The following is a 15,556-nucleotide window of genomic DNA, read 5'->3' as shown; positions in this document are numbered from 1 at the left end:
TGACAGTTCATAATAATAATAGAAAACTGTCACGAGTCATGAAACATATGAGATAGCTTACTCTGTACAGTAGGTGGCGGTATGCACAAAAAGAGCCGGTTAGAATTTTCCATTACCCAAACGAAGAAGAAGACGGCCAACGCTGTAAGTCCTTCACACCAGTAGATGGCACTGTTTACTTTGGCCGTTAGTTGCCACGGTCGTCTCTTGTTACACGTTGGCTGTAAACAACAACTAAGGGTGATTTTTAGCATGGATTCCGATAGTTTATTTTTTAGTTTAGTTTTTTATTTATTTAAAAAGCAGTGTGTCCCGACTTTTTGAATGTGTCGCGGGCAAAAAGTTGCGGTTAGAATTCACGGAAATGAATTTCTTGAAGCTAATATTATTGAACGTTAGTTAGCAACGGCTAAGCTACTGGACTATTTTCCGGACGGGTGAGAGAACTGGATTTAATGAACACCATGCTGAAGTGTTTGCCTAAAGAGGTCCAGGAGAAACTTCGCTCCGGTGTCGCTATCACCTCACTTCAGCAGTGCGTAGAGGAGCTCGTCCTAAACAGCATCGACGCTGAGGCGACCTGTGTGGGAGTTAGGATGGACATGGACGCGTTCAAAGTTCAGGTCATCGACAACGGTGCTGGGATTAACGCTGAGGACATGGAGTGTGTGGGAAACAGATACTACACAAGCAAATGCAGCTCTGTCGAAGACCTGGACAACCTCCGGTGGTATGGTTTCAGAGGAGAAGCCCTGGCAAGTGTAGTCTCTCTAGCATCACTAGTCGAGTTCTCATCCCGGTGCAGATCATCAGTGAAAACTCACGTCAAAATCTTCAAGGATGGCAAAGGCATGCGTTTGTTTGAAGCAGAGACTACTCGACCTTCTGCAGGGACGACTGTTATCATTTGTAACTTCCTCCACAACATGCCCGTCCGGAGGAAGAGGATGGATGCTGTCCTGGAGGGCGAGAGGATCAGACACAGAGTGGAGGCCATCTCTCTGATGCATCCCTCGGTGTCTTTCACCCTGAAGAACGACTGCACAGGAGACATGACGGTGCAGCTTCCTAAAGCCAGAAACACCTACCACAGGTTTGTTCAGATACACGGTCTCGGGAGAGCGCAGAAACTTGGAGAAATCAGCTACACACACGGACAGTTCAAAGTGGCCGGTTACATTGGCAGGGAAGGCCACTACAACGGCAGCTTACAGTTCCTGTTTGTAAATCACAGACTGCTCCTGAAAACACGGATACACAAGCTCCTGAACCTTCTCCTTCGCAGGCTGAGCAGTTCCAATCAGAGAAATGACAGTCCAGACGGGCACTCTGCTATCAGAAGCCCGAAGCACAAAAGCCATGAGCTTAATGGAGTGTACGTCATCAATATCATGTGCTCTTACTCGGAGTATGACATATGTCTTGAGCCTGCAAAAACTCTCATAGAGTTCAAAGATTGGGATGGCATTCTGCTCTGTGTGGAAGAGGCAGTGAAAGCTTTCCTGAGCAGGGAGAACCTGGTGGCTGTGGTTTCTCAAGAAGACTTCCACTATGTACCTCCCAATGACCAAGAGGGGCATAACACGGGCAATAACGGCCAAGCAACTAGCAGTGCTTCCACACTTTATTGCAATATTGGAATGAAACTGGCATCTAATTCTGTTCACCGGAAGCGCAAAGATGACTGTGTCTATGGAGACAATAACCAGGAGTGTTCTCAGATGGAGTGCAAAGGAGAGACTGAACAACGGGGGAAGCAAAAGATAACTACAAATGAGTTGGAAGAGATAATAAATGAAGAAGGCATAAACAGAGAATATAGATCGGAGCCTCTGTGTGAAGTTGAACCTACATCTGATAGTAATATCACTGAAGACGAGGATCTGACACTCGGTGAAGCTGAGCATGGCTCTCAAATGTTATGTATGTCGAGTTCAGTCAGACGACCAGAAAGTAAAAACATGGACCTCTCAAAGGAAAAGGAAATACCATTAAACAATACTACCTCAAATGGAAATGTAACTTCACTAGACAGCATCAGTCAACCAATCCAGCCGCATTTAACCAGCAGTAAGCAAATATTACCTGACTGCCAGCGTGCAGGAGAACATGCCTTAGAAAGTAACCGAAAGATCAGCCTGTCTGATCCATGCATTCATGAAAATCTACCTACTCGGGACGTGTCCCAAATCAACAAGTACCCATTCCAGAATCACCTTTTTATGCAGAAATATGAAAAGAGATCCTTTGCATCAAAACGTAAAATTTCACTGTATGCAGGCCACGACGGAACTGCTCAGAAACCATCCGAAGACCTCGGTCTTATCATTCCTTCAAAGATTCACAGAATTTCAGCTTGTCAAAAGATGTCTTTGTGTAAGGAGAGTGGATCTCTTGAGAAGTTTAGAAGAATATATGGCAAAGCCACTCAAGAGCCTCATCAAGAGAATAATACTAGACCTCCTCAGATTGACAGCTTTGTTCTGAAATCCCAGAATTTGATGGTTTGCCAGAAGGATCCGCAACATGGTGGTGTTACAAGAACAGAAAAAGAAGAGACACAGAGCAGCCTCAAAAGCCCACTAACATTCTCAGCATTCAAGTTAAAGTCGAGCTCAGGGCAGAATAAAGGTGGAGAATCTTTGGCAGCTAAACTTTGCCAATTGAAACAACACAGAACAGATGATTCCAAAGTGTTGCCACACCTATCCAGGACTACCTCACAGGACAGCACCTGTCTCCGCAGTAATGTCGGCAGCCAAGATGGTAATAACAATGAGAATCACTGTGACACTGCACAGAATCCCGATCCGGCCTCAAGTTGCAGTACAAATGCTCTTCTGACTGAGAGGGAAGAGGCTACAACATCAGGTGACTGGCTTCATCACTACGATACATCTGTGGGGAAGACGGTTTATGTCAACAAGGTGACTGGGCTCAGCCAATATGGAGACCCGCCTGCTGAAGAAACACAGGTGTGCTGTACATCCGACATCACCAATATGGCGGTTGCGGTCATCTCAGAAATGGGTGAGTTATGCGTTTGTTTCTGTACTTATCAGCAGGTTATGTTGACGTGATAGTGACTGGAAGTAGTACTCCACATTAACCAAGAACACTGTCACTGTCGCCATTGTTCCTGTTCCTTAAATTGTAGGGATGGAATACAGATGTTACCCATTTCAGGTGGATCTAGTGTTGCCCTTCCTACCTAAATCCAGGACAGACAGAGTGATTAGTTCAGGGCTCGATGACAGAGGTTTCCCACAGACCGATCAGATTGTAGACTGTAGGGTGCCTGACAAACACACACACACACACACACACACACACACACACACACACACACACACACAACATACAAACTTAATATCGACTTGTTTGTGCTCATGAATAATCTTTTTTGTCTTTACAGATAGCGATGCTAAGAGCACCAACTCACTTAAATCATTGTACTCAAAATGGAATAATCCTGTGTTTGTTCGCCCTCCTATGGTAAGCAAAATGTGTGTTTGCTTTGTAAGGATTTCTGTGTGTTTGCTTTGTAAGGATTTCATTCTATTTTTTCCTTTTTGTTGTATTAGTTTCATCTGTTCTAAAGTGTTTTTGTCTAAATAAAATTTCAGTTGGAATGTTTTATACTGCTTTAGTATATACAGTATTTATACTTTCTTGGTGTATTTATAGTGTTTCAGTAATCCATCATGTATTCTACTGTGCCAACAGGTTGGTGTGGACGTATCAAGTGAGCAAGCTGATGGATTGGCTGTCAAGATCCACAATATCCTGTTTCCATACCGTTTCTCTAAGGCCATGATTCACTCAATGAAGGCAAGTTTCTCCTTTGGTTTCCCTTTGAATGTTCTGACAAAATCTTTGGAATGCTTCATCCATTAATCCGTGTAGTAATTGCTATTTAATGACCTTATAGGTTATTCATCAAGTGGATAAGAAGTTCCTTGCATGTCTTATCAATACGAGAGCTGAAGAGCCTGCAGGACTCCCTGAAACCGAAGGTATACACAGAAACACTAATGCTTGTCATTTGTTGTTTTATTAGCATCTCATGCTCTTTATGTTGAAACCTCAGGAAACCTCCTGGTTCTGGTGGATCAACACGCTGCACACGAGAGAGTTCGACTAGAAAACCTAGTTGCCGGTAAAAATAAACATGCACACAATGCGTTAATATTGAGATTGAAATATTTAACTAACAACGCAGCTGTGATACCACAGTCATAACTATAAGTCCTGTCATAGATTCCTATGAGGATGACCCCGATGCACCTGGGGAGAGACGCCTGTGTTCATCCACCATTTCTCCACCTCTTCAGATCAATGTGACAGAAGAAGAGCAAAGACTGCTTAGGTGTGTTCTTACTATATTTACAGTACAACATGCAGAATACCTGTAAAAACAGGACACCTGCATAAAGGCAGATATTATGGTGTTTCAGAATATACATTTGTTCAATAAGTATGGAATTTGAGCCAATACTCATACATGTGTGTCTCACAGTGGCCTGTCCGTTAGAGTTAGTGCTGAATTGATATATGCGTTTCATGTTGGCACTTTCCTGCTGTATGTTGTCCAAGATTCAGAACCGTATTGATTTTTTAAAGTTTTACCTGAAACTGCTTTCTGAGGAGAGACTACTGCCAATTTGAGGGCTTGATAGACAGATAGTTGGGCGATGGCTGATGCAGGCCTTATTTCCTTACCCAGCAGTTGGACTGAAACTGGCTGAGGTTTAAGAAGCCACTCTATACAACAATCAAGACACCCAGCTGCAGAGTTTTGGCAATAAGATGACAGAAAGGGTGAGTGCAGTGATGCAGCCCCCCTGCCAGAACCCAGAGCTGTTCCATAGCACTTTGGCTCACATGCCATCGTTCTGTAGCATCAGCACTCTAATGTTGTGGCAGCCTGTATTAATTGTAGATTGTAGACCGCCAAACGCCTTAGTTAAATGTCTTAATGCTAAATACAAATGTTGCGGTTGGTTCACTGTATTTTTCTTGTCGATTTTTTTCTTGAGGGCGGTCTACTAATCATGCCAGTTTTCAGCGGAGGAAGTCAAATCTTGAGCAAGCACTTTTCCTGATTTGGAGGAGGCGGCGATGACTCTGTAACTGCCACAGTCGGCCTGGTTTCCCCTCTTGATTGTGGTTGCAGCAAGGATATCAGGGAGCGCTGATCATCCCTTTGTGATTCAGATGTTCTGATCTACTTCGCTTGATGATATGAGGCCTCACAGACACCGACACACACACGTCACTCACCTCTCATCCTGCAACTTATATCTTTATCTCTAACATTGACCATGGCTGTGTTCTGTTATTTTTTCCACTACACTGAACTCAAGCAGCTTCTGACTTCAGTTGACAATGGAGTTTTATTACTTTGGCATTGTTTTATGTGTTGCTAATGTATTGTGGACTCTTCCACTTACAGCTCCTGTCAGGCACATTTGCAGAGTCTGGGCCTGGAAGTGAAGTTCTCACAGGCAGCGGATCCACAAGTTTCTGTAGGGAAGGTACCGCTGTGCTTCATAGAAAAGGAGAGTAACGAGCTCAGGCGGGGGAGAACGTCTGTTATTAAGCCTATTGTTGAGGTAAGACTTCGCTGATACCGCCGCATTAAGAACGTCATTCAGCCCAGTGATCATTTTACAATCATGTCCCTTTATGTTTACTATTTTTCATTTTTCAGGAGTATCTTCGAGAGCAGATTGAGGTAAGATGGGAAATGTCTTTCTAACCCCTAAACCTTTTCGTTGGGAGGGGGGGATCTTCCCAAATAAAGGGTAACATGCATCATTTCTTATTTTCTCAGTTACTCCGTTCGACTGGTAGAGTGAGAGGAACTCTTCCCCTCACTGTCCTGAAGGTGCTAGCTTCCCTAGCATGCCATGGTGAGGTTAAATGATTCCTCTCCATCCTTGAGTTTTTACTTTTTTGTGATTAATTCCAGGTTTCCATTGAAATCTTCATATAAGTGATTTGTATACATTCAACAGGTGCCATCAAATTTAATGACAGTCTGAGTAGAGATGAATGCTGCAGCCTGGTGGCGTCCTTGTCCTCCTGCCAGCTTCCTTTCCAGTGTGCCCATGGCCGTCCATCCATTGCTCCCTTGGTAGACACCCTCCATTTGGACAAAGACGAGAAGGTATCAGAATAGAAAAGCACATCTGAACTTTCTACTGAATGTACCAATCAAGGCATTGTAGAGCAGAAGCAAACCTTTGGTGACTGAACATTGTTGTCTCCTGCAGGAATTACAGAAACCAAACCTCCAAAAGCTGAGAAGAATGTATAAAGCATGGGAACTATATGGAAATGGATAAGAGGGTGTGTATTTAATTTCAAATGTGTTGTTTATTGTCAACAACATTAATTGTAACTCATAAAAATGTCCTAAATAAAAAGCTCAAATAGACAAATCCCCCTCTTTAATTGAAGATACCGCCAAGACACGCTGAGAAGTTCCCCATGTTACACCACCTTCAAATAAGTCCTATTGTAACGGTCTGAGAGCAGCACAACTTTGTGGATGCCTTCTCATAGACATTCCCGAGAGTTGACCGGCAGCTAGAGTGTGATAGGAGACACGGGATCCAGAAGGATCGCTATCAGCGGGGAAAGTCTAGACACGATCCTTTTATTGTGATGAGAGTGACGCTGCTCCTGTCATACGCGGCCCTCCGCCCCCTCGTTCTCCTCCCTCCGGTTCCGGATCACGTCACGTGACTTCTCCGCCCCCACGTGTCCAGCCTCCTCTTCACCACCACCACCTCCTCCCCCGAGTCAACAATTCAGCATCATTTCATTATGTCTGCCAGCAGCACCCGATTTTTTTTTTTATCTACGGGAAAGTGTTGTGTTCAGTGCTGTCAGGACGGTTACCGTTAAGTTAAAACGTACGTGTGGGGTAGCAGAAGCATATTTCATGGGAGTGAATGGGGAGGAATATGTAATGTGTAGTCGGCGTGGTGCATTTTTGAACGTCGACTCTGCAATGAAATTAGTTTTTTTAGGCTCCAATAGGCTCTGAGGAGTCCGTGGGTGTTGTTCAGTCAGTTCGAGTCTTTTGTATCCTTGTTTACGTGAACGCACCGGGACACCAGGCTCCCATCGCCCAGGACGTGGTTATACGTGTGTTTATAAATAGGCTCACGTTTTCTCACCCCACTCTGCATTCAAGCCGATATTTGTGAATGGGAGTGGAAACGGCCGCTCGGCGTCCGTGCTGCGACGAACTTATCGCCAGATCTTAGAAAATATTGTAACACATCATTCATAGAGGAAATGTTACAAGAAGGTAAATGTTAAAATAACGCTCTATTGCGTGTGTGTGTCTGTCAGTCTGCCCCCCCTCTCACCCCCCCGCGGATGGTACGGTCTTCGTTCATTCATAAAATTCTAGCAGAGCATAAAAGGAGGGGCTTGCATTCTAGCCGTCCAGTTACCAGGTATATTACCTGGAGGAGAGACCTGAGCCGCTGTGCCCGGTGGAAGGCCACAGTCGCATTTGTCATTGATCGGGACTTGTGTGTATGTGTATTATTTTTTTTTCTTTTATTCCCCGTGATGCATCACAACAACCTGCCGGCTGACATGGATTCGGTCTCTCCTACCTGCGGGACAGAGTCTCCTGTCGGGACACTCTTCCAGAAGACGCCAGAAGGAGCGAGCTCTCCGGCTTCCTCCTCGGAGAGCAGCGCAAAGGTACGAATGGCTTTGTTGAGGGGATCATACGTTCAACATGCAGCGCAGGAGGCGCTCAGTTCACAAACAGATTGAGCATCCCCCCCCCCCCCCCCCCCCCCTTCTTTTTTTATGTGATCAACAGACTGATTGCTTTTCATTTTTGTGGTGGGGGAGGGGAGGTGGAACTGATTGATGGCATTTTAATTAACTGGGTGCGCTTGATTATTCTTTTTTTTTTTTTTTTTAACATACATTTTTTGACACGTTTTGCTGTATAATTTCGGATCGATAGTCGCGGGTGGGAAATGTGACAGAATAGCCCCGCTTGCTCGGCTTGTTATGATCCCGACGTCCTGGGACCTAAACGCGAGCGTGTCGATGCAGCGGTTCATTGAGAAAAATAAATCCATTCAGGAGACTCCACAGCATCTCTGCGTCAGTGTTGACGTCAGAAACAATGATAAAGTCAAATATTGATCCGGACAAGGCTATTTCTGGACGGGTATATTTCAAGAAAAAACACACAACACATGCAGGCGACCCTCTGGTTTAGACCCTAAACGTTATGTATTTGATTTAAGTGATGTTTGTCATCACAATCCACTTGAAACCACAAACACGGGAGGAGATTTATTTGTTAGAATCTCTATTATAAGTCATTTATTATTGCCATTTTGTTTTTCAGGAGCTCTGCCAAGACATCAGTGTTGAAGACACTCCGTTTGTTCCAACAGTCACCGCAATTTCCTCTACCCCAGATTTCCAGTGGATGGTCCAGCCTACAATTATTACATCCGTCTCACCATCTCTGGGTAGCAAGAAAGCCAATGAACCACAAAGCTCTCACCAGGCGACACCCAAAGTGGGCGGGAATAAGGGCAAAAATGCTGCCAGAAAGGAGAAAACAGAGCAGGTAGGCTAGCTCCGATGGAAGTCTTCCTGTCGTTGGACAGAATATTACATTTACATATGCCAGTTTGAATTCCTTGTGTGCAACAGTGCTATTGTGCATGCTCCTCTGGTGCCTTTTGCTGGCTGTGCGCCTTTCTTAACCAGTCCATTTATATTCAGGTCACAGCAAGTCTGCAACAATGGTCTATTTTTAGACACATTGCCCTGAAACATGCTTTTGCCATCCTTCAGACTGTAAATTGGCAACGGATGTAGCAGATGAGAGGATGCGATGGCCGGATTCTTCAAGGTAATAACTGAATACGTTTTCCCCCCACATCCCAGCTGTCTCCAGAGGAGGAAGAGAAAAAGAGGATAAGGAGGGAGAGGAATAAAATGGCTGCAGCGAAATGTCGCAACAGACGAAGGGAACTCACGGATACGCTGCAAACTGTAAGTAAACAGTGATGTGTTTGCCCAGCTGTCATTGGCGCCCACTGTTTGTGTGTGTGAGATTTCCAATGTGATGATTCTGGATGTCGATGTGTCTGAAGGAGACAGACAAGCTGGAGGAGGAGAGAGCAGCCTTGGAGACGGAAATAGCCAACCTCCTCAAGGAAAAAGAGCGGCTTGAATCTATCCTCGCCACGCATAAACCCGTGTGCCAGGTGTCAGACGAGTTGGAGTCTATTTTCCAGGAGCCTACGGAGTCCCCCGAGCTACCGTTCTGTCCAGACGAGGACAGACTTCAAGAGGACGGCACCCAGGAAGCTCCGTCGCTCCAGGACCTGGACATCCCCAGCGATCCGTCCACAGCCATCTCTGGGAACTCCAATATCTTGCTTTGTGCCAGTGCTGAAATCAACATCTGTGACCTGGAGCCCTCTCTGGACATTAAGGAGGGGCTACTGGAAAACATGTTACCCTGCTTGGAGGAGAAAACCCCCATGGAGACGGCTCGATCCGTGCCAGACATAGACCTGAGCAGTTCTCTCGGGGTCTCGGACTGGGAGACCCTGTACAAGTCTGTTTCCAGCGACCTGGAGCCTCTCAGCACGCCCGTGGTGACCTCCACCCCCACCTGCAGCAGCTACATGTCTGTGTTCACGTTTGCATGTCCCGAGCTGGACTCTCTCACAGAGGGACTAGACAGCCACAAAAGTGGAGGGGGCAAGGCTGAATCGGTGGATCTGCTCAACTCTCCAACTCTCCTCGCCTTATAATGTACGGAGGGTGTTTCTGTTTGCAGGTCTGATAAATGATGAACAACATATGCCACAGTGTGCTGTAACACTCGGAGGAATACATTCATGAAATGTCTTGTGCGTGTGACTAAACAATCGTATTAACTTTCTCCAGATACATAGCCAACAGAGTGATGTAGCGAAAAGCACGGCTTTTACTTTTACTGGAGGGGCCGAAGGACGTTTTTGACTTTAAAAAAAAAACAAAACGCATGCTGAAAAATTCCAAATACTTTTCAAAGCTTATATATATCTGATCTGTCACTAGATCTGAGATGTAACGTGGAATTTAATGTATCAGTATGGTTTCGTGTTTCGGTGTCAGTAGTGCATTGATTTCATTCAGTGTTGTATTTACATATTTATCCATGTGGAATACACGCATACCTCAATGTCATCAACTGTGGTTCGACCTCATTGAAAGTTTTCCATGAAAACATCCAGTGCTATTTACTATATATATATATAAATATATCTTATCAAGATGTAACTTATGATTTATTTTTTTACCTTTCAGATTTTGACTTATTTGTTAAATTTAAAAAAAAGAAGTATTAAAAAAAAAAGAAAAAAAGAAGAAAAAAAAAAGAGCATCGATTGCTTATCTATGCTGCTGAATAATTACAATAAATTGCATTCAGAGTGATGATTGGTTTGCGGTCTTTTTCTTAATCAAGGTGAAAATGGTTGTTGGATGTTAATTTGACATGTATATTGTAGAAAGTGTGCATATAACGTGCAAGGAAGACATTTAAAAGTGTTAAATCACCCTCCTACTTTAACATGACCCCACCTTTAAGACCTAGTTAAATAGCTTAGCTTTTACACATTTACATATGGGTGGACTGTACATGCAGGCCAGCATCTGATCCGTCCTCTGGCTGCAGATGCAGCCTCGGTGTTGCTTTAAGGGAGGAGCGGTGCGACTTCCCCACTTCTGCCCCCACTAATGCAGGCTACTTTTTTAACATCCCTGCTTACGTTTGGCTGGCATAGCCTAATTTCCGCATTCCCAAATCCTCCCAGATTGGGATCACGTTTAAAAAATCGGGCTGATGCAACGATTCCCACTTTTTAAAATCTACTCTCGACCCTCGGCTGACCAGAAGAAAGGACATTTGTTACACCTGGGATCAAAGTCAGGTCGGTACACAGAAGTTCATAAATCGAGAGGGTTTTTTTTTTTGGGACACACTAAACAGCCTGTTGGCGCGTAGTGAGCAGGCAGCGAGGAGCTCCGGGATGTTTCATGCTTAAACGTCGCGTTTCGCTGCCCTCTCTTTGGGTTTTACGTGGTTTCTTCGGGGGTTTTTGAAGCAGACCTGGCGTCTTATTGAGCATGCTACAGAAAGATGCTTTTCTTTTGTGTGCATGCTGCTCTTACACGGAACCACGGCGTGCACAACACAGAACAAAATGTCCTTATTTACACCCCGTCTATCCGCTTCTCGCCGGTGTTGCTTTTTTAAAACGTGGTTTGTCTAAAGCGAAATCCGCTACGAAAGAAAAGCTAATGTGTGTGTGTTTTTTTTTATATCGCTGCAGCTCTTTTGATGGGAGGACAAAGTTACGTAAGATAAATGCCGCACTGAAGACAAACTTCCGCTTTCAAGTTGACCAATGGCTTCATGCACGTTGGAGCTCTACGTTGTCGCCTTAAGATGACTAAACTAGTGCAAATTCAGATTCATAAACTAACCTGGAGTTGTTGTTTTTTTCACGTAATAGTGCAAAGATTTAAAAATAAGTTAAAATAAACTGGCTTATTGGACCTGCAAGGATCCATTACTATTATGGGAGAAGGTTTAATAGCCATAATATTCAAATGGGAGTTTTGAGTTCCTAAAAATGTTTAGGAACCATGGTGTTATGGTGACTTTTGCTTTGTGTTTTTGTGATTTCTAATGCATGTTATTACAACTCCATGTTGACTTGCATGTGCTTTGGGGAAATGTGGAAACTGAAAGTTAATCTCAGGTTCTCTGTTTTGATGCACAACTGGCTTCATGCATAATTATTTCCTTACAAATGCAATTGATTTGACGATAAACAGGCCTTTTTCCTTGGTATTTATATATTGCCTGTTTATTTCTGTAGTTTCCTGCAGAAACTCAGGTTTCTGGGTAATTGACCTTAGATGAGAGTCATTTGGCTGCATCATGTGGTTTGGAAATCCGCTGAGTTGTTATAGTTTTTTCCTGTGTCTTGGGCTGGCTTTCCGTACTCACCTGTCTCATTGGCTTCGGGTGCGTTTAAATGTTCGTGTTCAGCGTTTTCCAGATCGAGAAGTTTGCCTGTGCTGGACAAAACAGGGCAGAACATCATGAGTAAACAGTGTCAACTCTAATATTTCATGCGGCAAAACCAAGTTAAATTTGGGTTCATACTTCACCTCATGATGCAGAGTTTTGGCAGCTGCGTTTGACTCCGCTGACATTAAGTCTGGAGGAAACCACGGCTATTTCTTCAGCTGTCCTTGAAATTAAAGAGAATTTGTCTGCTTTGTACACTGCTGTTCGGCTGTCTTTTGGCCTGTAAATGGTTGTATATTCATTCCAGGAAACAAAACAAAATAATACTAATTAAATTAAATTAATAATAAAAAAAAAGCACCATTACATCATATAACAGACCATCAATTCATCACAGTAAGGCAAGTCTGACTGTAGAAAGGGGCAGTGCACTCATTTGTATTTCTGTAACCAACTGTAGGCCAAATAAGACACTTGCATGTCTTTTTGATACTAATTTGTTATTGTATTGGCTTTTCCCACCCTCATACCATGAAGAATGTCTCCGTATGTAACAATAACAAGCAGAGCAGACATGAGTTTTGTGTGTGTTTCATTGATCTGGTTTAGTAGCCGTCTGAGCGTGTCTTCCATTTTCTCCCTCTGCCTCCTAGCTGTGGTCACGACCGAGTCTGACGCGATGCCAGGACAAATCCCAGATCCCTGTGTGACGGCAGGCTCCCTGCCCAGCCTGGGCCCACTGGCTGGGATCTCAGCCACCACGCTGACTGACAAGCTCAAATTAAGTGACTTCCAGGAGTTCGGTACGATGCTGTCACCTCTGCACTTCCTGGACAGTCTGGGGAAGAGACCGTTAGTGATCAAAACAGAGGTGAAGGAAACACTGAGGAGCTGAGATGTGTAAATAATGTATGATAAAGGGGTTTGCCTGAAGATGCTTGCAATTGCAGCAGTGTGTCATATGTTAATCAACAGGTCCACCTAGTGGACATCAAGGGACATGATGTTGTTAAATATACTGCTGGAGTCCAGAGAGGTCCAGGGAACACATCAAAACAGGAACATGAAAAGTTTGACATTAGTGTAGGTGAACGTTGCAAATTAGGCTAAACAAAGGCTTAGTTATGTCTTGTATCACTTCAAGAAGGAAATGCTTTCATACTCGCACATGTTCACTTCATTACATTTATGATAAAAACAAACATTCATGCAAAGTTAGTAGAAAATTTAAAAAAAAAGTTTTTTATTTAGCTCAACTAGGGATGGGACGATATCAATCACGATATTTTGGCCAGGATGATATTGACATTTTATATCGTCCCATGTCCATTTGTGATCATCTTATGTAAGATGATTGATTTTCACAAAAAACTAATTCCTTTCTGTGACTCAATGAAACAATTTGTTTTTTGTTTATTTTGGCCAAGATATCAGTATCCCTTTTGTGTATTGATAATGATAGTGAAGAAGGCATGGCCAAAGCCCACTGCTATTATAGTCAAATGACACTGAGATGATATATGATTTGAATCATGTATCGTATGAATCATAAAGAAGCATTGGAGAATCTCCCAAAGTACAACGTAACCTCACAACTTAACCTCCAACCTTTTTTGTGCCTTTACTGCTTTTCAGAGGGACGAAGAGGATGACAGGAGGAAAAGAAGGCGAGAGAAAAACAAAGTGGCTGCAGCTCGATGTCGAAACAAAAAGAAAGAGAGAACAGATTATCTACAAAAGGTAATCACTTTTTCATTATGATATAAATATTGATCCTAGATAGGGGTGTGAATCTTTGGCTTTCAGTAGTTTTTTGGAACGATTTGAATCGATTCTGTCAAGTCAACTTCATCTCAGTTTGCAGTTTCTGTCTGATCTCCTGCTTTCCTCTCCCTCCTCTCACAGGAATCCGAGAGACTAGAGATGTTAAACTCTGACCTTAAAGCCCAGATCGAGGAGCTGAAGCTCGAACGGCAGCAACTGATGCTGATGCTCAACCGGCATCGCCCCACGTGCATCGTCAGGACAGACAGCGTCAAAACCCCGGAGAGCGAGGCGAACCCCCTGCTGCAGCAGCTGGAGGCCAAATGAAGGTGCCACGACTTTGTACAGTTTACAGTTGAGAAGAACGCGGCCAACTAGCAGCACTTAGCTTTTGGGCTTCGGCCGTGTAGGAGATCCAGCCAAGTCCTCGCGCCTTAACTCGATGTGTGACGCCACAAACGGTGGATGAAATACCAGCGGACACTGTGATGGCAGTTAAATCATATATTCTTTCTGTTTGTCTCTCTTGCTTTGCCATTCATTTGTCATCGTGGTCATCAGAGCTCCAGCCACTATCAGTATGAAGTTAAACAACAACAAAAAACAGCTTATCGGCACATTACGTTCCATACATTCAGTGTGTTGTTTTTGTGGTGGATTTGTACTTTAACTCTTCTCAGGTTTAGCAAACGCTTCAACATATTTCCAGCTGCTAAAATGGAATTATTTTTCACCTTTTTCACCTCAGTCATTTCAGAGATTCCTTCAGTAGTTTAAAAATGAACAATTTATATTTGCTGATTTACAATTTTTGGAAGTATAAATCTTAAAATGTTTACATCATTACATTACATTACTTGCGTCAACAGCATTTCAATTACATTCCGTGAGAGGCAGTGATAGATAGAGTGATAACCTAAAAGAACAATGTTTTTTTTATATACATGTGATCAGGCTACACATATTTATCTTGTTTTAATGAGGGGTTTGTAATGCTTATGTAGGCCCAAATGCATTCTGGGAATCATAGGAATATTAACTGAAATGCAACTCGAAGAGGGCAAATAGGTAGGCTGAAATACATTCATTTAATTTTCGCACTCAATCAAAAAAGAAAGAAAGAAGTAAATTCTTTATTTTTCTATACTTACACCCGGAAACAGTCAGAAGAATAACCTTCACGATTCAGTCATTTTTGTTCTTCCATACGTTTGGTAGCAGAGCGGTTGATCCTTTTTTCTATTTTCCTATCTATGTCTTGGCGCAGGCGTCACATGTGTGTGTGTATGTGTGTAAATATATAAATATATATACACATACACACATAAACACACACCCACACACACATATATATATATATGTATAATTGACTGTTTACATTGTACTTGTTACTATATTTACTACCAGTAATGTTTTTTTTATACTTTTGTATATGATGTTATATAAGCATATAAGCTACCACAAAATCCCATTTTGTATTTCCTTAAGAAATAAATGTTTAGTTTGTTTTTGTGCTGGAATTTTTTAGTCCTACAAAATTGAACACATGTTAATTGTGTATTATGTTTTGACCAAATGTAAACAGTGCCATCTGGTGGCCAGTAGCGGCGCAACCTTCAGAACGTGATTATAATCAAAATTGTTCCCCAGGTTTATGCTTCAGGTACTTCATGTTTCTTTGTCGAGAACCTA

The 15,556-nt window shown here is 43.1% G+C and overlaps 3 protein-coding genes across 6 annotated transcripts; all 3 read left to right on the top strand.

The window, feature by feature from the left end:
- Positions 1–201: 201 nt before the first annotated feature.
- Positions 202–7,724, top strand: mlh3 (mutL homolog 3 (E. coli)). Of its 4 annotated transcripts, none has more exons than XM_084013223.1 (12): positions 202–3,030; positions 3,158–3,259; positions 3,416–3,495; positions 3,727–3,831; positions 3,932–4,016; positions 4,091–4,159; positions 4,261–4,369; positions 5,456–5,615; positions 5,714–5,737; positions 5,837–5,915; positions 6,021–6,172; positions 6,279–7,724. In XM_084013223.1, exons 1-12 carry the CDS (start codon positions 456–458, stop codon positions 6,348–6,350), a joined length of 3,612 nt encoding a protein of 1,203 aa, XP_083869349.1. In that variant the 5' UTR covers positions 202–455; the 3' UTR covers positions 6,351–7,724. The 4 variants fall into 4 exon arrangements, with proteins under 4 accessions (XP_083869349.1, XP_083869348.1, XP_083869350.1 ...); XM_084013222.1 differs by having other exon boundaries at positions 3,158–3,289; XM_084013224.1 differs by lacking the exon at positions 3,158–3,259.
- On the top strand, positions 7,579–10,494 carry LOC311015783 (protein c-Fos-like). The gene is made up of 4 exons (XM_084013226.1): positions 7,579–7,731; positions 8,399–8,626; positions 8,950–9,057; positions 9,159–10,494. Exons 1-4 carry the CDS (start codon positions 7,594–7,596, stop codon positions 9,825–9,827), a joined length of 1,143 nt encoding a protein of 380 aa, XP_083869352.1. The 5' UTR covers positions 7,579–7,593; the 3' UTR covers positions 9,828–10,494.
- Positions 10,495–10,820: 326 nt separating this feature from the next.
- LOC311016541 (jun dimerization protein 2-like) lies at positions 10,821–15,366 on the top strand. The gene is made up of 4 exons (XM_084014289.1): positions 10,821–10,991; positions 12,754–12,971; positions 13,736–13,840; positions 14,006–15,366. The coding sequence occupies exons 1-4, from the start codon at positions 10,904–10,906 to the stop codon at positions 14,189–14,191; spliced, it is 597 nt and encodes a 198-aa protein (XP_083870415.1). The 5' UTR covers positions 10,821–10,903; the 3' UTR covers positions 14,192–15,366.
- Positions 15,367–15,556: the final 190 nt, after the last annotated feature.

The sequence above is a fragment of the Eutrigla gurnardus genome (assembly GCF_963514095.1).
Source record: "Eutrigla gurnardus genome assembly, chromosome: 7".
NCBI lineage: Eukaryota > Metazoa > Chordata > Actinopteri > Perciformes > Triglidae > Eutrigla > Eutrigla gurnardus.
The sequence above is the reverse complement of the archived record's forward strand: the minus strand, read 5'-3'. Positions and strand labels throughout refer to the sequence as shown.